The sequence below is a fragment of the Syngnathus floridae genome, chromosome 9, assembly GCF_059516105.1.
Source record: "Syngnathus floridae isolate MCC-2025c chromosome 9, RoL_Sflo_1.0, whole genome shotgun sequence".
In the NCBI taxonomy this organism is placed as follows: Eukaryota; Metazoa; Chordata; class Actinopteri; order Syngnathiformes; family Syngnathidae; genus Syngnathus; species Syngnathus floridae.
Genome location: NC_142421.1, coordinates 11,065,092 through 11,089,861, shown reverse-complemented (window position 1 = coordinate 11,089,861; position 24,770 = coordinate 11,065,092). Strand labels below are relative to the sequence as shown.

At 46.0% G+C, this 24,770-nt stretch overlaps 1 protein-coding gene and 1 long non-coding RNA gene across 5 annotated transcripts; one reads left to right on the top strand and one right to left on the bottom strand.

Moving 5' to 3' along the window:
• Nucleotides 1–35: 35 nt before the first annotated feature.
• fmn2a (formin 2a) lies at nucleotides 36–24,752 on the bottom strand. 4 transcript variants are annotated; one of them, XM_088384517.1, is made up of 18 exons: nucleotides 24,304–24,748; nucleotides 21,372–23,243; nucleotides 19,240–19,397; nucleotides 18,289–18,432; nucleotides 16,701–17,344; nucleotides 16,109–16,250; nucleotides 14,541–14,628; nucleotides 12,445–12,506; nucleotides 9,929–10,020; nucleotides 9,719–9,848; nucleotides 9,492–9,638; nucleotides 8,455–8,514; nucleotides 7,683–7,803; nucleotides 6,240–6,332; nucleotides 2,778–2,829; nucleotides 1,587–1,736; nucleotides 849–930; nucleotides 36–743 (listed from the first exon to the last, which is right to left on the bottom strand). In XM_088384517.1, exons 2-18 carry the CDS (start codon nucleotides 23,206–23,208, stop codon nucleotides 717–719), a joined length of 4,029 nt encoding a protein of 1,342 aa, XP_088240643.1. In that variant the 5' UTR covers nucleotides 23,209–23,243; nucleotides 24,304–24,748; the 3' UTR covers nucleotides 36–716. The 4 variants fall into 4 exon arrangements, 3 of the variants coding, with proteins under 3 accessions (XP_088240643.1, XP_088240646.1, XP_088240644.1); XR_015860225.1 differs by lacking the exons at nucleotides 36–743; nucleotides 849–930; nucleotides 1,587–1,736 and having other exon boundaries at nucleotides 2,800–2,829; nucleotides 7,662–7,803; nucleotides 24,304–24,751; XM_088384520.1 differs by lacking the exons at nucleotides 36–743; nucleotides 849–930; nucleotides 1,587–1,736; nucleotides 2,778–2,829; nucleotides 6,240–6,332 and adding an exon at nucleotides 7,258–7,580 and having other exon boundaries at nucleotides 24,304–24,752.
• LOC148393473 (uncharacterized) lies at nucleotides 11,152–15,304 on the top strand. The gene is made up of 3 exons (XR_015860226.1): nucleotides 11,152–11,340; nucleotides 12,381–12,580; nucleotides 13,512–15,304. It is a non-coding gene; the product is annotated as an uncharacterized LOC148393473 (long non-coding RNA).
• Nucleotides 24,753–24,770: the final 18 nt, after the last annotated feature.

The following is a 24,770-nucleotide window of genomic DNA, read 5'->3' as shown; positions in this document are numbered from 1 at the left end:
TGGCAGCTGACGAAGAGGAAAAAGCCACTAAAATGTAAAATTAATGTAATTATTTTATTCAATAAATATATATGTATATATAGATCTTTTTCACGGTCAAAGGTGTTGGATCCTAAACATGTCATGTGATCTGCTTGCTCCGATAGCACGTATGATAGGAATGAGATAATGAACTGAGTAAAAATTAAAAAAAAGTGAGCAATTTTTGCTTGATGACATCACAACACGCAGGATAAAAGCAAAGTCATGGTTTCTGAATAGAAAGATTCAATTACAGATGATACGTCTCTGAAATCCATCTTGTCCAGCACTCATTTGTCAGCTCGTGTTTGATAAGGCACCTTGTCAAAATGATATACATTGAAAAACTGCTTGCTTGTAAAGTCGGCTGAGATATTGCACTAAAAGAAAAAAACATATGGCTTTTAAAATCCAACGTATGCATAGAGTGTTGCTACGAATTTGCAGCGAGCATTTTCTGGCCTCTCCGCTCTAATCCCCGAGGCCTGAGTTTGTCTTTTGCAAGCAATAATTCAATAAGTGCTGCCAGAAATGGGCTGAGCATTCCACTCTCGATACGCTTAAAATAGGCCAACGTGCGATAAACAACAGTATTAAATTGATTTGTAAAAAAAGAACGCTTTGGAGTAAAAATGACTGAGGAGCCACGTCGGATTGTACTACCGCAGTCGCCTGGGTGTTTGCCGTTCTCTGCTTTACATTTTCTGGCCCAGCTTCGCTTTCTGTGGAGGAGAGATGAGATTTTTTTTTTTTTCATCAGAAAACTCAAAAAAAAAAAAAAAAGCAGAGTAGAGTAGCAGGAAAAAAAAAAAAAGAGGATGACGTACGATGCCAGTTGCATGTTTGGGTTTGACGTTGTAGGATGCTTTTTCCTTGGCCTGTCTGAAACACTCTTCTGCCATCTTCAATCTAAAATGCAGGGGACAAATATAGAGTAGTAGTAGTATGAGAAAATATATTTCTGGAGAATAAAGTTGGCTTGCCAGTGCCAGCGACGCGTGTTTGCACAGCAATCCACAGTGAGGGAAGATTACGATCTTTAATTGCGTGACCACCACCACGCAACAAAATGCTGCATGATAGCTCGAAGCAAAAGGTCAAAGAGTTCACCCTTTCAAATTTTGTTTGTATTCTTTCCGGCCGAACAAGCCGACCTTTTACTCGAGGCCCTTTGACAAGTATCACCTTGTGATCTTCGTGTGGCATCATGGAGCAATTTGCTTTTTGTTGTCATGCATTGTTATCAGTGTACCCATCGTAGCAGTGGAAGCCAAGTGGATGCTGCGTGTGTTCTTTTCATTTCAGGAGTGAGGATCAAGATTTGGGTCATTTCGTCTCTTTTTCCTTCCAACTAGACTCCATTCATGTAGCTCACAAGCTAGCCAATATGTCTTTGTCTTAGCTAGCTAACTAAATCACCTAAGCTTGGCTATTTTAGATACATTCGACAAAGCTCATCTATGCTAACTTGGCTCTGGCTATTTCTGTAGTCAGCGAGCGAGCGAACAAACAGTCTCCATAGAACCATCCATCTCTCGTACTAATGTGGGTCATGTGTAACTCACCGTTCCTTTAGTATCAGCTTGTTCTGCTTCTTCCAATGTTCTTTAAAATCAGTGGAAAATTCATGCCAAGGTCCAAAAAGAGTGCCGGGCGACGCCTCCTTTTCTCCCGATTTGGGTTTGACCGAGAAGGACGTGCTCAGCTCCAAGAAGCTGAAGGAAGAGAAGAACAAAAAAAAAGAAAATATGAACATTCAGGCAAAACTATTTGAGCGGGAGATAAAACAAGTCAGTTATGGCAAAAAATTGGCGGCATCAAGCAAATATGCAGAATCAAGACGCTTATCTTGGAATTTGATGCTTTTCAGAAACAAAACAGTGCCTCCAGAACTGACAGAAATTTGTACTTGAGTCAGAAGGCGCTGCAGCGTATCACTTAGCTACGCTAACACAGTGTCTGCTAGCTGGAGGGCTACACTCTCGCCAGTCATTCGCAGACAAACAACCAGAAAAAAAGTTCTTATCGTGTCTCTAGATGTAGTGAATAAATTTAATTAAAAGTGGCCAAGGATACAAGGTACCAAAAAAAATATTCCTCAGATAATCAATATGAACAACTCATGGGAAAGATATGGATGAATATGACCAAGTTTCAGCCTTGAAACCTTGAAGCCTCCAACCTTGACGGACACGTGTTTAGATGTTCATGAGGGGAAAAGTGGGAGGGCGGCACGCCGCCGATCCATCAGAACCTCTGGAGCCGCGGCCCGTCAAGGTGTTGAACGGCGAGGCGGTTTGCAGTGGATCAATACAGTGGACAGGTTGGGCTGTCTTTGTTTGGAGTGTGCTGCAGGAACGCATTCCACGCCAGCCGTAACAGAAACCTGGAGCCGAGGCTGTCTCCTCTCGCCCCGCTTAGATAAACAACGCAGACACCGCACAGGGGGGGCCTCCCGTCTACTGAGGCCCCCCGGAACGACGGCCTGCACCTTCCCCATAACCGAGGGAACCAGATGCCCTAAATATTGACAAAGCGGCAAGATTATGTTCCTCTGTGAATACGGTCTTTAAGGCTTTGCTGGATTTATCATCCCGTGTTGCCTTTACTTCCAAACTCACAAATCAGGGCTTTGACGCACAAGAGCGGGCCTTATGTAACCTGTGAAATGGAAGAAGAGGAATCACCTACCAGAGAGAGAGAGAGAGAGGTGAAGGAGGTGCGGGAAAATCATGAAGGACAGATCAAGGGCTTACGTTTTTTGAGTGTCTGCCAGTTGTTTCTCCTGTGTCTCCAGCTCAGTTTGGGCTGAAAAAGAGAAAGACAAGACAATTTGGTGGAAACGAGAGCACGGAATGCATGCGAGGATGAGATCAGCGGCAGGCGGACTTGTATGTACACGACTTTTACGCCCGCCACCGTCACAGAGACCAACAGTTGTCTTTGCGGTGTTAAGATTAGCACCTGAGAGTATCCAAATCAAGCTGGAGACTGATGAAAAATATTTGATCGTTCATGACTTCTTTAAGGGGCATCACCTAATGAGGAACCAAAATCGAAATGGCCATGTAGTAAATCGCTTGACAACAAACCGGTCCCCAATGCACAAAAGACGGGGACGCTGCTGCACTCGTCCAAATTTCAAGCAGGCTAATCTCAGCGGCCATCGGGGTCACTTGCAACCGCGGTGAAGTGTGACAGCCTGGCTGGATGAAGGTTAGCTTATCTCCTTTCTGATCCGCAGGCTGCCTGTTTCCATTGAGAATAAGAGCAACGGCCGATTCGATCCAGCGGTACGTGTTTCCCCCCTCGGTCAGCGGTGCCAGTTGTCTTCGTAGCCCCCTCACGGTCAATAAATGTTCGCTAAAGTTGCATGAAACTGTCAATGATCAGACATGTCCTAAAGTCAAGTCTCCTCATGGATTTGTTTTGCGAGGCAGACGTGACAGCAGATAGAAGAGATAATCTTTCCTGGCGCAAATATATGTTCAGCTCTTATCCTGGGAATATCTGGTTGCGATACGTAATTGAAGCCAGAGCGGCATCGAAAGATCTCGGAGAAACCCGCTGAGACCGACGCAATTCCGCGGTGCTAAATCACCCATTGGACCGCAGTCCCATTCCTGCGGGATGACAGCTCGTCAGTTTATTGATATGATAAATCTGTAAATAATATTAATGTGGCTCAATATCAGGAAGTTGCTTTGTTCCTTGAAAAGAAGGTAAACAGTAACACACGAACATTGTTGAGCGCTCAACTAGCCGTCTTATCTCGCTTGGGTTCTTGTTTTGATGGAACTTACCAAAGCTTTGTGAAAAATTGCTGTGTTGAAAGACAACAAGGTGACTTTTGACCAGTTCCTAAAACTCTTGACAAAGAATGTTTTGGGGGCAGCTTAGAGGCGCATTTGCTGGCTGCAGACTGAAGATCGCATTGCAAATTTCCATCAATTCATTTTATGTAGTGTGCTTGAGTTGAAACTGATGGCAGCTGATTTATGCGCCAGGCGTTGGACTGGACGCCATCACATTTTAAGACGCATGTAAAGGCAAAGGTTCTTACCTTATCTGAGTCCAAATTTGTTGCTTTTTATATGAGATAAATAGAGGACATGACCTATATGGTAACTGGAAATATTCGTATTGCTAATTAATGTATTAAGTAGGTGGAGCTAAAATGATTTTTTTCACATCAACTCAGGTTAGTGCTGCCCTAATGTTTTGCTGGAACTGATGAAAACCACTTCGAAGATAACCAGAACAGTCCAGATTGATTCAATGCCCTGAGAATTAATAAAGGCGGTACCGTAATTTGGTACCGGATTATCAAGCGCAGTCTCGATGAATCCGTCTATTTGGAGAAATGTCTGTATGGTTTTCGCTAATGAGTTGATCGTGATTGACCTTTGATTCAACATCCATTCGTAAGGCGCAGCAGATTGTAAGGTGCATGGTCATTTTTTTGAGAAACGGAAAGGATCTTAAGTGCGTATTATAGTCTGAAAAATACGGTAGCTATATTTCATTTCAAATTGTGGAAAATCGAATTTCATGGATATGATGGACATTTCTTTAGATTTCAAATGGAAAACCATCTGGGCAACAGGGTGAACTCAGGGCTAGCACGTTTGTTTCGCACATCTGTCTCACAGTTCTGAGGTTTGGGGTTTGAATGCCGGGCCATTTACATTCGTCCCCGTGCTTGTACTCCCGAATACTAAATGTTGTGCTCATTGAAGATTATAAATTAGCCATTTGGGTGAATGGATTTTTGTCAGTGTATCTCAATTTTTTCAGATTTTATTATTACACAGAAAACAAAACAATTTATTTAACATAATAATTTAGCAATATGATGGCCAAAACATCCAAAATGTCGAGTAGAATGTAAGCAATCCCGTCCTCTCATAATCTGGACGTCTATCAGAAACAGATTATCCGACAAGGCCCAAAGATTGAGCATCAAAGAGTTTGTGAGCAAAATGGAGCGAGACCAAACAACGGATTTCTAACATGTCCGCTTCCACTATTATTCTGTGGTTAGTTTCATGGTCAGAAAACAAACAAAGGCGGTTTCAAACTATGGAGCCAGAAACAGTTTAACCCCCGGGTCTTTTAGAGATTAGCAAAATAACAAAAAAAATATGACATTTGGCTCTTTTCTTGTTTTGTTTTGAGTTTTCTCCCCCCCTCCGCCCCTCCCCTCTTTCTACCGCCACAGTGGCGGAACCCCAAGAATCCCGTCTGGAGCCATGCGAGCAAAACTTCCACGCTTGCAATCGTCTCTCAGAGGAAAAAGCTTGTCATGTGAATCAAAGCGGGAGCTCCCATATTTCTCTCCACAACCCAGAAAGGGAGCGCAGGAGAGCGGTGACGGAGGGGAGCGAGTGGGGGTGGGGAGGGGAGTAACGGAGGGCGCCATGAGCTTTCATCTGCAGACTTTCTTTCAAAAACGGACGAGCGAGCTTTACCGCCGAGCCACATATGCTCCGCGTTATACTTGCTCATTTGAATACAAAAGCAGTCGGTGCGAAGCCTGTGGCGTGTTCCTTCCGAGAGATTGGTCACAGTCACTTAAATGTCGTCTGGGTTAAAGCCAACACAAGGCAAATACATTTATTGTTATGTAAAGAGGCAAGGCCTGCAATGTAGGACGATGTTTTGCTGCTGTTGCGCAACAAAAGCGACACGATAATTCTGCAGCATCCCTATCGGAACGCTTATGATGTCACCGATACGGCTGTCCTGATTCAGAGGCCCCTTCAAATGCAGCCTTCTTGATACTATTTCTATTGCAGGATGAATTTCAACTATCCTTCATGGCCGTAAAAGTGTGATTAAACATTGACTCTACCGGTAGATCAAATATGTGTCATGTAAATTGTTCCAATTTGGTAGATTCTTTTTTTTTTTTTTTTTTGTCAGGCCGACAACACATCTGAGTGACACGTGGCGGGTGGGAGAAAAAAATTATATTATATTAAAAAAAAAAAAAAAAATCTGCTCTCAGTTTTTGGACTTTTACTCTAATCTTTGATTTCCCCGTGAGATAGCGGCTCATTTGAACATTTATTGAAGCAAAACCATGTGAGAGCACGGCGATGGAAAAATACTTTTAGTCGAGATGAAATGTGACACTGAGTCGACAAGCTGCTTTTTGGAAAACGGACCCCGCTGGTTACAATAACCACATTATTGACAAAGTGAGAGCAAGTCACCTTGGCTGACAAAGGCGTCCATCTTGTCCTTGAAGGGCTGGAGGTTGTCTTCAGAGGACAGCTTGCATACTTTTTCCATCTCTCTGGAGCACGCTGAAAGAAAAAGATGCGGTCACTGTGTGAGGATGAACACGTCAGACTAAATATAGAAAGGTGAAGTTCCTTGCTGTTATGATTTTTTTAATGATTGAAATGTTGGGGTCATATGAAGTGAAAAACAGAGACAAGGTATTCCCAAGCTCCAAGGCCAGGAAGTGTTAGCTGTTGATTGCTAGCTCGTCCGTTTTGTCAGTCCATTAATTAGGTCATGCGTTTAAAAAATTTCAGTCAAATAAACAAAAAAGACATACAACGTGTATTCGGTTACTTACCAATCAATTTTTGTTTCTCAAATCACAAAGTAAAGTGATGTGTATGTGCTTTTTGATAGACGGAAAGAAGTGCTAAAGCTAACTAGCTCGAGCTTTCACAACGTGACACGACCTTATTACATGCACTGTTAATAAAAGAGGGAAACTATTTTTAGTAAAGATTATTATTTTCAAGTCAGCGTGATTCAATCTTCACCACTTATACATTTTAACATAAAAAAAACAACATTGTTTGGCAAAGTGTATCACGCAAGCTAATTGGGTTAGTCTCAAAGGCGCATAAAACATCCCAGCGAGCAGACTTTGTTTGGGGAATCGACGATGGAGACATACTCACACTTTATTATTTGCACAAAAATACATTTGTAACCGTCGGCGGACATGTCAGTACTTGGAAAGTGCTGCCGAGTGCTCAGAGCAAGAGAAACGACCCGTTTCCCAACAGCCGCATTCGTTAGGTCTTCACTTCCTTGTCAAAGCGCGAGCCAAACTTGCTTCCAGAGATCTTGATCAATCAATGAAATTATTTTTCCATGTGTTTGATCGAGGTATGGCAATTGCCCCAGAGGGAGGTCGCAGCCAAAAGCAAAGTGAATTTAGAGCTACAGATGATGAAGATGTCACAGCATATTAGAAAAGTTTAAATCTTCCTATCAGACATTGAATTTATTTCTTGAGCAGTTTACACGCAGCGAAAGTAAAAGCAGCAGCACATTATGCATGCTGATCTCAATTTCACGAGGAGCTCTGCTGAACCCACGGGGGTCCCGTCCTGAACCGCTCACATCTGTTTCTGCTTGTCATCTCGACAACAACCAGATGTTATCTGGCGGCCGACACACCTCCGCCAATCCGACGGCGGCCGTAGCACGCTCGGCTTCGGAGAAAATGAGTTTCCGTTTCCGTGCGAGAAGTTATGTTAAAGGCCTCGTGCATAATTCATGGCGCCACATGTTTCCTCACGCGTTGCCTGTAAACAAATAACACCTTGGGGGTCGAGTTAAGCAGCTGGGGGGAAAAGTCCGGGCCCTTCCGAAGCGGGTCGGCGGACCTTAGGTGGGGGTGACCTCACCGGTCAGGTCTCTCCGTAACTTGCGCAGATCCTTGTCAAAGTCCTCAAACTTCATCTGGGAGGCCTGGAAGAGGTCGTGCGGCTCGGGTAGAGGGTAGGGGCACGTCTCTTTTCCGGCGTTCTGGAGAAGCACAACACACGCATTGACGCAGGGAAGCACCAAAAAGGCTCCCGGACTTGGGGAAGGCTTCGCTTGTATACATTATGAGCACCGAGCCAGATTGATGCAAATGTTCTAAACGGCTCACGTGTACTTAAGTACAATTCAAGCAAATCTCAGAAGATATATTTGAGTTCGCAACACATTAAGGAGCATTTAAGTTGGGCAAAAGGAGGGAAAAATCATCATGATCCTCTTCATCACTGTCACTCCAAGGCCATTATGAGTTCTGCGAGCATGTAATGCACGTTGATCTTGGCAACCAGAACTCGGAGCCTGAGTTCATCTCATCTGGCGAAAACTAATTATTTACACCAGCACCTCGTTAGATGCCGTGCCAGCTCACGGACGACCGGTTTGAACGAAGCCAGGCCGGGAGATGAAGAGCGAAACGCAGAGACAGAAAATCAGCCGGGGTAGGAGGAGGGGTGGTGGGGGGGGGGAGATTTCAGTTTGCCGTATATACGGAAAAGAAAAATAAATAATTTGATAAAGGATAAGTCATTGTATCCTCTGGCGAGAGAGGAGATGAAAAGAGGGCTCTGGAAGGATTTCTGAGGGAATCAGACCCGAACGGAAAAGCCATTCAAATAAACAGAAATGAAAACATACCTCATCAAAGTGCCTCAGATAGTAAGCAACCACGTAGGACAAAAGACTCTGGGAGTTATCCTGAAAGAAAGGAAAAGACCTCCGTAAATAAACCCAAAGCCTTTATTTATTAATCTAATCATCTCGGAGCAGGACGTTTCAATTTGTGCCTGGGCGCCCAGGAATAGAAACAACGGCCTCAGGAGGGGAGCATCAATCAGGACGTTAGGCGAACAATGTAACAACACGCTTGGCCGGCTGTCATAATTCAGAGAGGGATGTTCTTTATGGACGCGCCGCAAAGCATCGCGGCCTTATATGGCGGCGCCAAGGGCACACAGGGCCTGCTGTGATATTGAGCGAGACGAGTAAACACCGCGGCCTCTCCTCCGAAGCGCTGCAGCTCATGCAAGTTCCAAGACCGGACTCTAATTCCAGGTTGAGGGAGCCGCCGGAGGTCAAGATTTTCCGATGACTTTCTCTCGACTATTTTTATCTTCGGCCGAACCTCCAAAGTCGAACGCAATCTGTTGTCCTTGAGATCTTTTTCTACAAATCAACATTGTAATCAATAATATAATCAACAATTAACAGAGTGCTTACGATATGATATAAAACCTAAAATATATTTCCATAGAAAAGATATTTTGCTCTTAAGCTAGCTTTGTCAAGCCACGTTAATTAGCGTCATGCTACACATTAGCATCTGGCTAATTTAAGTTCTGCATGACATTAAAACTGAAGTATTGCTCATCTTCTTCTAAGCAAGCACTTAGCTGTGTTGCCATTTCTCTATCTATAATTACCGTATTTTTTTCAAACTATGACTAAAGTTGGACTCGTATGCTGCACTGGTTCGTTTGTGCCTTATAGTAAAAAAAAACAAAAAAAAAAACGGGTAACATTCAACAGAGCAACGCAAAAAATACTACCCGAAAAGTAACGTCGATTTTTTGGGCATTTTTCTAGAAATGTCCAATTTGAACAACTTTTGATTTTTCTTTGTTTTCTAATTTCCCATAGCATGAAAATATTCCCCTTTTCTCGTAAGCACTTACGCTGCTCTTGACGTCCTTCAGCTTGGGCAGAATGTCCAAGGTGAAGCCATCAGCCTGCCCGCGGGTTCGATTTCCTCCATTCATGAAGTTACCAAATGCCAGGACCAGACCCAGAACCTGCAATACACACTTGCCACTCTGAAGAGACTGACGCAGGTAGAAAAAAAATAAAAGTCAGACAAGCAAATGCTGATTAAAAAGGGAATAAATGAAATAAAAGAGCTCACTTTGCATGTTCTTTGAAGAATTTCCATTTTGCGGGCAATGGAGGTGATGCATTCATAAAAAGTAGACTGGAAAAGGATGCAGAAGACCCTTTCGGAGAAGTTGGGGATCTCCGACAACTGCAAGAGGAACCTGAAGAATTGAAGCATGTTTGCTTGGATTCACTGAGGAAGCTCAAGTAGCAAATAGCCCACAGCGGCACGCTCGCTCACTGCTCGGGCTTGTCCAGTGGCTTTGCGTCCGCCTTGTCTTGCGCCGACTTCACGTGTTTCCGGATGCTCTCCATCTCATCATTTTGGGCTCGCTGAATGATGGAAAAATATTTGTTATAATTCAAAGCAAATGGGTTGCAAAGTGGTAGTACTGGATCGTTGGCCAGTTCCAAGTCATTCAAGATATTTTGTACTGTAAAATTCAAAACAGCTTTTCACTAACAGAAGACAAAAGATTCACCTGGTTGTTTAATTTCACCCTTGATGGGTGTGCAGGTGCACCGACACGTTGCTTTAAGAACATAAAAGTGGCGCTCCTCCTGTTTGGACCTCGCAGGGGACCGGCCTTCGCGGCGGCCATCAAAAAGGAGCATCAAAGGCTGAGAGGGCCCGATTAGAATTCCGCACAGCGTCGCCTCCTGCGGGCGAGGGCGAGCTCTCTGTCGCCCTCCTCTCGAGACGTTTTCAAGTGTAAATATATTTAACCCAAAGCAGATCCCCCTCAAAGGGCGGCGGCGCGGTCCGGCGCTGTTTGGCATAATTGGGGACAAGTAGGCATTAGCGTGTGATCTTTGAATTGCAAGGCCATGTTGCAACGCTTGTTAGCATGGCAAATCCAGTCCCATGTGGAATATCAAATGCAAAGGAATGTTGGACGATGTTCCACAATGCCAGATTTGGAGCGCCAAGTGGTATTCATTACGCGCTTTTCCAGTTCTGGGCAAAAGGGAGCCGACGACGGCTAATTCTCTCATTTATGTCACTCACGTTGCCGTTTATGAGAGAATACTTTCCAAATGAGCGCGGCTTTAATGTCATAAACATATAAAGACATCCCGAGCCGCACGCTACGAAGAGGCGATCATTAAAAGATCGTACGGCCGCCAGTGACCTGCGTGACATTTCGCTACCGTCAGCGCTCTGAGTTTCAGACCAGCCAGCCAGTCTGGGCCCAGATTACGGCTTGTGATATTGCGAGCCTTTTCCCGCTATCACTGCGAGCCCCTTTTAATGGCTTATTGTTCAAAGCACAGGAGCGACTATAATCCGCAAGATCGCAGACTGAGCGACTCTACGCCCGCAGAAAGGGAGAAAAAAATAGAAGAAAAATCCATCAGTGTGCCGCGTTTCAGTTTGTGCTGAGGAAAGTGAGGGAGCGCTGCGCTGCCTTCTCTTTCGCGAGCTAGCGAGCGAGGGCGTAACCATTAGAAGCCCCCTCGCATTCCTCAAGACAGGCTGACTGTGCTGCCAACTGTGGTTTAGGGGTCTGGAGACCCACAGACAGGATGGAGTCTCGCAATACAAAAGGGAAACAATTTGGCTCCTCCACTCAATAACACAGCCTAAGGCGGCGAAGGGGAGGGGAGGGGCGAGAGGGCTTCCAAATCGTGGGGTGAGCGAGCAGTTGAGAGGTAAGAGGAGGCTCTTGACATGTCGGTTCGGAACGGCAGCTTGCCTTGTTTCCGTCGTCGACATGCAGCGGAGTCGCGCTGCCTATTAGCGGTTCTTTTTCTATCACCTCGAAGCCCTTTTCACACTGTACTTAGCAGTGTGACCTAGCCAAACTCGTTTCTTGTCTATGTGGTCAAGGGCAGCCGCCACGGAATGGAGCGTTGCTAGGAGGTTTCATACGACCTTGGTGGAGAAGCAATTCAGAAGGTTTTCACAGCATCTTCAAACCGGAACACGTGCTCATGTTTAGAACCCGCTCTTTATTGTTTGGGCTCCCAATGAATACTTTTATTGTCAGAGCAGTGAAACATGCCGATGACAGGCATCGATGTAAATATTCTGGAGGCACAATGCGCTTGCCAGTGTCCTCGTTAATCACTTTGACGGAAGGCGGGAGGGGAGTCGATCAGATCCAGTGTGACAAAAACATATTTAGCGTGTTAAATCATGGCTCCCCTATTCAGGCCCACCCGTCACATCACACGCTTTGCGGCGAGCCGCTTTGCTTTGGTGCCTAATGCCCGTGTCCTTTGGTTCAACCCGTTACAGGGGAGGCAGGAAACGCCACATCTCAAGTGAAAAATCTCTTTGCAGCAGAGTGGCGTCGAGTGGAAAAACATGCCGCGGGATTCTGGAAACACGATGGCCTGAATTGATTTCTCCGTTTTTGCAATCAAAGGACGGCCATTGTGCGAATTGTGGTTTCGCAAGTTTAAAAAAAAAAAAAAAAAAAAAAATGCTGACAGCTGACGGTCGCCTGCTTGAATCACATCTCACCAAATCCTTCTCGGGTTTCCTTCTGTGAGAAAATAAGAGCCAGTTTTTGTGTGGATGGCGTGAAATGTGGCAGCATGTCGCAAGCGTCGTTTTCAAAATAAAAGCTCGAAACTCTTCCATTCCCTTGTGCCGCTCGCCTTTGCGTGTTGACGGGAAAGCGCAGAAATGTACGGTTCCAGATTGATGACCTAAAGCGCGAAACTCGCCCGTCTTTCTCTTCCAGATAAAGACAAGACGGCAGCCGTCTCGGAGCAACCGTGACATCCTCCGATGTTTTGGATACTCACGTTCTCATAAAGCGCTTGCAGGGTCTCCAGATCCACCACGGTGTTGTCCATATTGAGGACGGCTGAGGGAGGAAGGAGAAGGCATTAAAAACAGCCAAAGCAAGATTCTCTGTTGGTACCAAGGAACCATGTTGATGTAAGCCCAGCAGCTTCATTTTGACAAAAGTAGTGCTTTGCGGCTATCACGTGGCAACTCTGTCCCAGGGAACTTTGTCAAAGTGAATTGAGGAGTTCCCAAGGCTCATCTGTTCACCCCATAAGACTTGGTCTATAACTCTTGAAATGGTCTCTGACCAAAATCCGGACCCCTCAGGTCGTTTAACCAGAACCAAAGCCGCAAAGAACAAGATAATTACGAAAGTCTTCGAAATGTGCCAGTGCTACGCTGACGTGCGTTTAAACTCGCGTGTTTGAATTCCTGCCGTCGCCTTTTTGTCTCGGGCGCCGGCGAACATTAATCCTTTCAAAGTAAATGTTTAAAAAATAACACGGCTTCGGGCTCGACGCTGTTGAGGCCGGCCTGTTGGCGCTTCGTGCGCATCATCGCTCAGTTAAACACTCATCACTGTTACGTTCACAACTTAGACCCCGTACACAACTAGACCTTCTGATACTGATTTTTTTTTTTATCTTTATGGCTGGAACAGATGAAAGAAATTGTTTCATGTATTCAAATGGAGAAAATTCAAGTGCATTTTGGGGAGTTGCCGTAGTCAGGAAATGTCTTGGTACAAGCTGTCTTGTACCCATAATAGGTCCTCTTTAAAACGGCTGTTTTATGAGGGGAACACTTTGAACTCTGGAATAAATTATTCCAAATATATAATTGATGTCATTGGGGAAGCTGGTTTTGAAATTAAAGGTTAAGGATCGTGGTTGTGCCAGATTGAGGTACGACTGCGAGAGAAGCGCCTCGGGCAACTGGTGCAATCGGATCTGCCAAAGTCTTTCGCGTTGGTCTCGGCCATCTCGTTCTCCTAAAGAGTTCTTTTTGACCCTTGGTTGCTGCTGTGTCTTGCTTGCACACAGCATTTGTTTTTCATTCAAACCAAATTGGAATCTGGCAGGTTGTTTTCGATGAAAGCACGTTTGTGCGGATTGCGACACGGATGGAGCGCCATGTTGAAATGACGGCGGACACGAGACAAACAACAACAGCTGCGCGTGTTGACCGGTCGCCCGGAAACATCGGCGACGCAGACCAGGGAGCCGCTCAACGTGTGAATCAGAAGTGCTTGAGATGTCCAAACGATGACAGCCGGCGCCGTCTTTATCGCCGGCCAATAAAGCGCATGATTCACGGCGTCAAAAGTGACAATTACTTGAGCGCGTCGACAGGGCCTCATTTCCCCATCTCACGAAGATCAATTACATCTTGGGAACATTTTCTTATGAAAGTAGCATTTTTTGCCAACGACTGTTTTGGAACGACACAAGCATTCATCCAGCCACGACGGCTGACTAACACACGCTTCACAAAAGCTCTTGTATCTTCTCAATCATCTTGATCTCTGTGATATACGGACGGACGTTTCCAATCAGCGCTAATGGCGCTATGCTAACAGTTGTCCTAACTCTGGAGATGAACGACGATGCTGATGAGCTTGGCCCTCGCATGCCCTCCGGCGCCGACCTCGGACGGATGACCTCACGTTCCACACAAAAACTGTGGAAAGGCTTCCCGGGCAACAACATGCTTCAGAGTTAATTATGGTCACCCAAAATGTGAAGCATCTACAATTTGTTGTTGAGGAGAGCCGGTGTTTAGACACGTCGATGAGTGACGACGGCGGAGCAATCAGAGACAAAGTCAAACAGGAAGAAAGTCCGTTCTCGTCATCATCTCCGGGGTGATGTCACTCGGCTTGACAAGTCAGAGAAAAACAGTCGCATGTTTATTGGAGGGGCTGAAACCAAAAGGAAAGTGCAAAACTAACCCTAGCCACCAGCGGCCATCTTGGGCTGCTACTCGCTACGCATGCCGAACTAGAATACATTGATTCCTCTGCTGCGTTTTCATTTTTCATCTCTATGTCAACAAGGCCAGTGAGATTCATTTTTTTTTTGTATGTTTGATACTTTTAAACATGACTCACCATTCTGGATGTCCTTCATGTCAAGATGGATGCTGGACATCAGGATACCGACAGCTTGAGAACGCTTGTTGCTCAAAAGCTTCACTACCTACCAGGCAAAAAAACCAAAACAAGAAAAAACCCAGACAAATGTCAAGTGAGCATAACAGAAGAAAAAAAAAAAAAAAGGAGTGCAAGCCTTTCATAATTGACATGTTCCAAAAGACATGATCATGACCATTTTCCTTGTGTGGCAGCGCACACAAGCCTGCTAACCACAAACATTTATATGAAATTATAATGCTGTCTTGTTGATTGATGACTTCTCAATTTACTTTACCGCCACATCCTCTCCATCAACCATCTCCCAACCGTAGAAACAGAAAAAGTTTTGAATCTCCTGTTATGATCAGCAAACCAAGACAAAGATTGTCGTAAGGTCACGCTGAAGTGAAGACAAAAATGAAACTTTTTGAATAATGAAGAAGTTCCAATTATTTTGCTTGGCTCATTACAAAAGCATCGGGCTCAGACGCATTTCTTGTTGTCCAAAAGCAGTGCCGTGCCACCGTGACCGCTGAGATCCAACAGACCGCATCTATCAGTCTGTCTCTCCGAATTTAGTCATTTGTCCCTTTGAATTTGTCACTCATTGTGCCTCCGAAGGCTAAGCGCTTTAGATGGCGCAACCATGTGGTTCAAAATGTTCAAACAGAAGAAAAGAGGACACGACGTCGAGCCCCATGCTTGCAAATGTTTGGCTGCATCACAGCCACAGTCTGTACTTGCTCTGCTCACAGCGAGTGATGAGCTGAAGATTAAAGTGATTTAAAGTCCACTTAAGTGTTCTCAGACCTCCTTGATCAATTGAAATGAAAAAGAACAGAGGACGGACACAAAAAAAAAAGAATTCAAAGCTTTTGAGATGAGACGGCAGACGAAAAGAAGTCAATTTGACCTGTTTTTTTTTTTTCACGCCGTAAATGTTCAAGGAAGTTTCCAACTTTCACTTCAACGGAAAGTTTCGGGGAGATGTTCACATGTTGGTTGGAAGTCACCCAGCCCCATGAAATCATTTTCATTCCCGAAAACCGCATTTCCGCTTCGCAAACTGTCAGAGGATTCCTCACGGACGGGAAAAGCACTTCCTCGGAATAATATTATTTGTGCTATTCACATCATTTAGCTGTTAAATACATTCAACATACAAATCCTGACAAGAACATGTTTGCGTCGGAGATCAAACATTTCTTCGCTGGCTGATTGATGGACTAGCATGAAGCGTGCTGGCAAAGCGAGACAGACGCTCTGGTCCACAAAAGTGAATCACGCAGTGAGCACAATGGGAGGAACCGCATCATGAAATACGGCTCCCAGGCTCCCCCCCCCCCATCCCCCCACAAGGAGTCATCGCCACCGCGAGGTTTCTTTCCGCCACACGCGAAATACTGGCCGGCCGCCATCACATGGTCGGGCGGGAGTCTGACGGGAGCCAGAGCTCACGCCACATAATAAGTGTCTGCCTGGAAGCACGCCTCAGTGGGCTAAGCTAAGAGCCCTGAGGGATCCCCAATCATAGGCATCCATACCTGCTTGGCTTTGGACTTGCTGATTGTGTCAGAAATTGGCTTTTTCTTCTCTTTGACAGCACTTTTGGAGAAGAGATCCACAAATTCTTCAAAGTCCACCGTCGGTTCTTGAATTTTCTCCCAAACTAATGAAGCGCTCTGCCTGCAGACAGACAGAAATGCTGTTAAGTGAAAACATACAAAAGCTCTCACTAGCTCCGTTTTAAACATTTCCCACAGCACTGTTGGCCTAAAAACCTTTTTGAGTGTCACAAGAACCAAGAAAGAACCACTCAAAATTTTTGCACAAATCTGCAGGAAAACCTAATCTGAGATTGGAGCCCAAATTTATTTTAAGAACTACCTCACTGGGGAGTAGTCAGCCTATTTTTAAATCTTCCACTAATGTTCCTAAGTTGACTTAGGAACCAAATTGTGTTGCCCGACAATTCATTTGCGGTCGCGGCGCCTGGTCTGCATCACATTCATTTTCCGCAAGGTTGAGCATCACCATCGTACGTGGCAGATGTTTATCTTAAGTGGACAAGTTTCCTCTCTCCTACGTGGAGAAAAGCTCAGTGCCAGCGATGCCTATCTGTCGCTGTGCTCTTACTTCTTAGCGTGCAGCTGAATGCGCGTCCAGTAGAGGGGCTTCATTGGCTTGGGGGGCTCAATCATGGCCTTGGCAGGAGCGGCTTCCTGGACCGCAGTGGAGATCCTGGGGCCCGCTGGTGGTGGTGGTGGGAGTGGGGGGCCGAGGCCCGGGGGCGGTGGTGGAGGAGGGGGGCCCATTCCGGGAGGCGGCGGCGGCGGTGGGGGAGGAGGAGGTGGAGCTCCAAAACCGGGTGGCGGTGGTGGTGGTGGAGGAGGCGGTGGTGGTGGGGGACAGGATCCAAGTCCAGGTAAAGCCGGTGGAGGTGGGCAAGATCCAAGTCCAGGTAAAGGTGGAGGAGGAGGCGGCGGCGGCGGCATCGTCTTGTTCTCCTGTCTCTGCTGGCACGTGCAGACAAAGCTCACTTCGGGTTTGGGGAAGCTGGTGCTTATGTTCGACTTCAGCCCGTCTCCCAGCGGCGAGGTCTGGACAAACACCTCCCGACCCCTGCCGTCATCCCTGCTGGCCTTTGTCGAGGCAACCTGCTGACTCTGCAGCACGGCCATCTTCACGCGAAGGTCCAGGATGGTCTTCTCCAGCTGGGATATGACGCCACCTTCGTCCTCGGAGGACGACTGACCTGACTTCAAACTGCTGGGCTCTGTCTGTCAGCGCACAAAAAAAAAAAAAAAAACATTAAAATGTTAAATCAAATATACAGCGCACTGCTTCCATTCATCAGACCAAACCGAAGAACACATTTTACAACATTTATGAAAGAAAAACAAATCAAGTCAGGCATTCAACTGAGGAGACTCATTTTTTTTCTGTTCAGGAATGCTTTTAGAGTAAATCACTTGACAGAGTAATCCAGAAATAATGATTTGCTTTAACATTTCATATTTTATGTGTGTCTAGTAGCACCTTTGAAAATTTATGTATAACACTAATGATATCTAAGCCTTACAAACATATCAAGAGCTTCAACCATGCATAAAATGATTTGGTAATTTGCACTACTGTTCATTGGGGACAGATGTGCCATAAATCTCAAAGACATGCTCCCAGCACATGAGAAAAAAGAACACATCCAAGTTTGGTTCTTCAAATCCACGGCATTCCGTGTATGTTGACTGAGGGACTTTTCTGGACACATCATCTATTATCTCACATATCAATCCCAAATACCCCGATCTAAAAAAAAAAAAAAAAGCCGAGTGTAAGCTACGTGCAGGTCAAGCAAAGCCTCAAACGTCTCGGCTCCATCAGACCTCATGGCTCCAGAGTGGATGAGAGGGATAGTTGGAGATTTGACCCCAGAGACAGTGAGTCTCTCTGGTTGGGCCTCAAATGAGGCAAGGGGGGGCAGGGGGGTGGGGGCTGCTACCGCAACACTTTAGTGTGCGGTAGCAGCAGCCCCCCCCCCTGCTCGCATACTTGAACGGAAAGAGAAGCCTCTTATTTATTCCTTCTCCTACTAAACAAGGTTCGGTGTGCTTGGTCAAGTGAGACAAGCCTGGCCTCTGGTGGCGGCTTTTGGAACTCACACCCATTTAGAGAATCAGTGAACGGCAAACGGTCGGTCACGTCCCAATTGGATTCTACAAACCTGAGGGTGAGACGGCACCGCTGAATTGGCCTTCAAAGCTACTTTGGAACTCGGTGCTCTGGCTGGTGTTCTGCCGCCGTAGAGCTCCCACAAGTGCGATGACACCGGCAGCCCCACGGTGGCCCAGGTGTACAGTTGCTCCGCCTGCAAACAGATGAGACTTTTTACAATGTCTAACAACCTGGAAACAAATGACGACCTAGTCTGTTTGCTTTAACTGAGGATGGATGTAAATGACACAAAAAAGAAATCCAAAAACAAAATGGCTTCCTTTTCAGGGATGTACAAGGAGTAAATGAGATTTTTTTTCCCTCACTCAATTACTAGACTCTGCTTCAATTATTTTTACCCAAACGCACAGCTTGTGTCTAATGCCTCCCTGGAGCTAATTAATTTCAGCCACTTATGTTTTATGTCTCCTAAATGTTTCTTTTTTTTCCCCCTTCCTTTTATTAGCCTCACATGATCGACTGTATCTCGGGTTTGCACAGTACGAATTTAAAAAGAGAGAAAATGGGAATGCACCCCCCACCCTCGGTTATTTCTGGCAAAGCTGACTAATGGAATAATGAGAGACTGTGCCGGTGCAAACCCCAGACAGAATTTTATTATTTTTTTGCTTGGTAAGTGTGGGTTGGCTAAGCTGGCTGGAGGCACGTGGAGCGGTTACATAACGTGGTCAGCAGATGGTTGACGCGAGCATCGCTGATTGTGACCGTGGGAGTGGGCGGCGGAGACGTTTTAATCCAGTCATGCGCGAAACATGGATGAGTGTGTTTCAGGAAGGCCTTTTGTACTCCAAAGAATGTCTTTCCTGAAGGTGAGGATGATGGCAGTCGCACTATTTTTTTCCATTATTGTCAATCATAAATGAATTAAAAGGGATTTCTGCATAGATGATGGTAATGTACTATTTTGCAACAATCTTTTTGTGATTTTGTGCAGGCTTACGTTAAAAGCGGGCTTGGCCTTGCTGGGGCGATCCTCCCCAATGTCGCCGAAGGGGTGCAGTAGGCCCCGAGTCAACATTCGCTGACACATCTCCTGGGCCTGCTCCTCGGATGAGCCCTCGTCCCGGTGCATACACAGCCTGTCCAGCAGAGTGCGGCCTGGAGACATGCGAGCGTTAGCGACGGCGCAGCAAACAGCTTCGATCCCAAAAGGACGAGTAAATGTGAACAGATTGTTTAAAATAGACGAGAGCTGAGAATGTGATAATGAAACACTTGCATGCTAACGCCTGCCACTGTGATGTGAAGGTGTTGATGATTCGCCTACACCTTATCAAGATGCAAGAAAGTACTTATTTTTGTAACTCTGGGCTTCTGGCTACATGCTGTTTGCTTTAAATATAAGCACTGAGGTCTTCTGGAAGCACGCACCACAAACACCGTTTATGGAATTTTCCAATATACATTATCATTAAGCTAGCAGACTTGCCTTTGACTAAATTAAGATGAATAATTATGATTTGATTGGAACGTTTAGGTGTTTTAACATATTCTTGTTTATGATTGGCTGTATACATCAACTGAGAGTGGCACACCACTTGAAGCAAGCACTCTCGGCTTCTTATTTGGAGAGCACAGGAGAAAACAATCACAGTCTGAATTCATTTGAATGTGTTTAACATGTGTGTGAGTGGTAAAACAATTTTTTAAGTGATAGTTTGGGAACACAGGATACTGTAATAATTTGAGCAAAGCCTCAATTCCCGGGAGAACTGGAGTTCCGTGAAGGAAACAGAATAATGTCAATTTTTCCTCATGACTGGCTGTTGCAAATAGTTTTGGCTACGCTTCCCCTTCACCGTCCATCCCTCCTCAGGGCTGCGTGTGACCTGGAAAGCTCCGCAAATTCCGCAGTGTCACATGCAGAGCAGACACAAGACAAATCAGCACACACTCGCGTAAACTTAAGGTATTCTCAACATTTGCTTGTTTGTTTTTATAATGCGCCTCTTTGTTGACGAAATGTGAAATGACGTCGACGTCGTGACTCATCAGCGCCACGCAGATAAACTGTCACTTTGGTTTAGCGTCCCCAATGAGGCATTGTGGGTAAATCTGCAAATGTGTGTATTGCCATGGTGTCAATTGTTTTAGGGCACACAAACACACACACTGAGAGCGAGTGGAGAGCAGCTGAGCTCATCTCATGCGTCAGAAGGAGACAAGGTACCATTGTTTTAATAGACACACACTCAAGAAGAGAATCTCAATTGTTTTACGAGGCCTTCGCCTCGAATCAGAAGATGATCATTTTCAGATTTTGGGGAGGCTTCCAGATTGAATTTACAGTGCAATCAAGTTAATTTGTTGCATCATAATAATTTGTCAAATGCTGATTGAGCTGTGTGGTAAATGTTGAAAAAGCAGCACGGCCACACGGATAGAAAGGTCAAATAGCTCATATAACCCACTTTTTTTTTTCTTTGGGAGGGGGACACTGAAAGAAAAAAAAAAAAAGGTTTAAGGATAAAATAAATAATCAAATGGAATGCTTACATTCTTTGAAATGTCATTATTCTATTAAAACTGTGCATCAACTTTGCGGTGTTAATGAAACGCAGTTCAAAATTTTCTCTTCTCGTACGTGTGAAGATTTTAGGAACACTCTTTTCTTTTCTTTTTTTCAGACTCCAGCAAAGTCTTGCGAGTCACATGCTAGCCTTTGTGGAATGACATGAAATGATCAAATAAAAGCTGATGTTTTTTTATCAGATGTTTTTTTTTTTTAGCTGGTTTTCACAGGGGCACTTTGCAAAGCAGATGTCTCGCTTTCTGCTCTACTTCCTGTGAGACACGCCTCAATATTTCATTTACCCACTCTTTAAAGGCACATCTTGGTCTTGTGCTAACGACTCAACACGCTCAAGTGACTGATCAAAGTTCCCCAGACTGAGACTGAACTTCCTGAAACTTCAGGTCAACACAATTGTCCCATTTCAATTTGATGATCAAGAATTATTTGGTTTTTGAATGAACCCATTTTTAATAATGTTTGCTCCATTGTTATTTCTATTCCTTCCCCTTGACATCATTGAAAACCTTCAGTCGTACATATGCGTTATCGGGACTCACCAGAGAAGATGTCCAGGTAGGATGCCGTCCCCCTGGTAGACCTTGAGTGTCCATACTGGGCTCTCCTGGAGCCCAGTGTCCAGTACATAGCTCCCTTCTCCACTTGCTCCTGCTCCAAGAAGACGGCTCCATCTCCAGCGGCGTCCCAGTCCTCCGATGTCCCGAGGGGCCCCGCGATGGAGCTGGACCTCTGCTTGCGCCCCCTGACGACCTGGAGATCTTCAGGCTCTCCCGAGTCGGTTCTTCTGGGCACGCAGGGGCTGGTGAGCGGAGAGCCGATGGGGGAGCTGAGCTGCCTGGTGGTGGTCTTGACGTAGGAGGGGTGCACGGGAGGGTAAAGTTTGACGGTGGACGGGGAGATGGCAGAAGTCGGCCTGGGGGGGGTCTCGGTCGTCAGCAGGCTGATGGAAAGGCTGCTCTTCTTCCTCAAGGAGAGGAAGTCACGGCCAGCGTTGCGGTCCTTCTCCCTTCGCTCAAAAGATAAGTCGGTGCTGCTTGCACTCTTGTGAGCCCCCGTGGGCGCCGTCACGCCGGCAGGTTCGAGCCGGACACACGGCGTACCTGCTAAATTGCCCTGAGCAGTCCAGTTAGCTTGACTGCGCGGATCCGGGCTCTCCAGGTCGTCCTCGGCACTCTCATAAGAAGACGGGGTGGTGGTTAAATCTGGGAAGCTGAAGGTGCTATTGGTCTTTGGGAAAAGGCTTCCACTGCTCCTCTCCGTGTCCGGTGCAGAGGACGGTCCACTCTCGCTCAGCGAGCCAGGCACAGACCAATCTCTCGGCATGAGCGTGCTTTCATTCTCGGATTTGCCGTTTAAAGCTTGATGCTTCTCAGCCGAGTCTTCACGCTGGACCATGATGGCTTGCTGGATATCCGACAGAAGGTCCTCGGCGTCAGCAGCGGCCGAGTGGAAACTGTAGATGTCCCCGTCGGATTCCGAGCCGGCTTTGTGGCACGATTCATCCAGGGTGGATTTCCGGCTGCCCGCCGTCAAGCGGCTTAAGTCACCCTCAAAATCCGACAACGTGCCCATCTCATCGGCCGACAGGCTGGCCTCCCTTCCGGCTTTACGAGCTGCGTGGAGCGACCTTTCGTCCTCCAGCAAGTCATCCTTGGACAATCTCTTGGCCTTGGAAGTCTTCCTGATCTTCATCCCGGAGAACACTGACACCTTGGAATCCGACTTAGATTTCTTCTTCTCACTTTGTTCCCCTTTGCTGGTCTTGTTGGACTTTTTGGATTTCTTCTCCACTTCCCTCTCTCCGGCCTCTCCATCCTTGCCTCCTGTGCCGTTGCCCGCTTTCTTCTGCTTGGCCTCCTGGTTGCCCATGCTGCGGAGCAGGCGGACCCCCCTGGCTAAGAAGCCGTGCGGCCGGGGGTCCTCGCGGGTTCCTACGCCAAATCCCGCCTGCTTACGCAATGCACTCTGAGGCAGCCGTGAGGATGCTGCTGCCGATGACGACGAGAGGAGGCGGAGACTGGCAGTGACGGCCACGGGCTCGCCGCCACCGACGCTCATCCCTCGCTCGCCCCCCCTTCCAGTCAGGGCGCTCTGATCCTTCCTCTCCCACTGCCCCTCCTTTCTCTCCCCATCTGCTCCCCTCCATTCAGGTCTGTTGCATAACGGGCTGCTGTTGGAGCGAAAGCGCCGCTGGGCAGAGGGTAACGCGTTGAGATGCTCGGGAATACCGGAAATTTGCTGCTGAGCTCCGAAGGACTGCTGCTGTCGCCGTAGGACGCCAGTGGCGCTGCTCTTGCGTTTGTCTTTGAAGGTGCTGGTGAAGAAACTCTCTTTGAGAAAAGGCACTTGGTTCTCCACAGTGTTAATCGTCTGCATGGTAGCCACTGAGGCGTCGCCCTCGGGGGAGGACCCTGCAGATTTGGCAGATGGAAACAGTGGAAACATAAGTTTAGGTGATTCGTTTGATTGGGAGGCCTCATAGGGAAAAATAACGCTAACGATGTGTTAGTTGTATTGACTTCATTTTGTCTTCACTTATAAATTAGTTGACTGATTCTTTTATCACAGACAAATGATTCACGTTGTTTTATTTACCTGACATGTTTCGGCGTGTACTTTCGCCTTCATCAGAGTGTCACACTTACACCAGTGACACTCTGATGAAGGCGAAAGTACACGCCGAAACACGTCAGGTAAATAAAACAACCTAAATCATTTGTCTGTGATAAAAGAACCAGTCAACTAAGCTAACGATGTGTGTTGACGATATATTGACGATTGAAGAAACGGCACTGTTGAAGAAACTTCTGTGCTACACCCTGAGACAAAAAGAATAGACAACACATGGGACGAGACAGGACATTTTCAACACGCTAGGTGATCACGTTCTAAAGCTTAAAATGTTTATTTACACCAGATACCGATCAAATTCTTGTAAAACATACATAGCAAATAGTGAACAGAATTTTGATGTCAGCTGACATGCCAGGATATAAATAACTGATTTTAACTGACAAACTCTTGTTTTCAAAAACACACTGTACGATTTTGCGCTTTCATTTAATTTAACCGTCAGCTGACATGTAAACACAGAGGCCAAATGTCAAACACCTGACTGTAATTTACAAATTCTCATTTCCCAAGCGAAATTTGGGAGCATTGAGCATGTTATCAGCCTATTGGGTGTGGTGCACAAAAAGCAGCACTGGCCAACGGCAACGATCAAGATGTACTTTCTCTTTAAGCGTTTCTAAAAGTGACGAAACTGTGCAGAGAAGATGACAAAACAGAACAAATCTTGCAGCCAGAATGTTATATAGGCCCACTGGGGACAATTATCTCAAAGTGTTTAAACCAGGCACTGAAGCTTCCTCCTGAACGCATCGTCCAAACATCAGTCTCGTTAAAAACAACATCAGGATAGATATTAAATCTTACGAAAAGATAAGAGAGAAAGGAGAGCGAACTTGCCTGAGTGCAGCGTTGGCAGACGGACTGAAGGAAACAACACAAGCGGCTGTTTGTCTTCTGCGAGCCTCTTCTCAGCCGTGGGTCACATGAAGTTGTTATTTGCCTCATCACATGTCTGCTTTGCTCGGTCATCTTCCATTAGACAACCCCCCCCCTAAGCCCCACCACCAACAACAACAACTTTATCGGCAGCCTTGGCTATAAGAACGCAACACTAGTGGAAGAAATAATCCGTTAGGGGCTCGTGTTTCTTAGAAAGTTACGTGACATTGTGTAAATTCTAAAAACATGGCATGGAAGCCAGAAAACTGACGGGCGAGTTGGTGCCGTCCCATTAATCAAGACACAGGTGACCCTCACTAATCAGCTGGGAGATTCTTGGACCATGGCGCATAGTTTACTTTAAAAAAATCTCACAGACCTCGCACAAAGGTCACAAAACGCATATATATATTTATTCAGGACTG

Excerpts from the sequence above, each read along its gene's own strand:
- fmn2a (XM_088384517.1), bottom strand. The coding sequence starts at position 23,208 with ATGCAGACGATTAACACTGTGGAGAACCAAGTGCCTTTTCTCAAAGAG. Across the intron at positions 12,507-14,540 it reads CATGAAGGACATCCAGAATG|CCGTCCTCAATATGGACAAC; the intron begins GTGAGTCATGTT and ends TTCCTCCCTCAG. Across the intron at positions 10,021-12,444 it reads TGCAAGCGCTTTATGAGAAC|CGAGCCCAAAATGATGAGAT; the intron begins GTGAGTATCCAA and ends TCCATCATTCAG.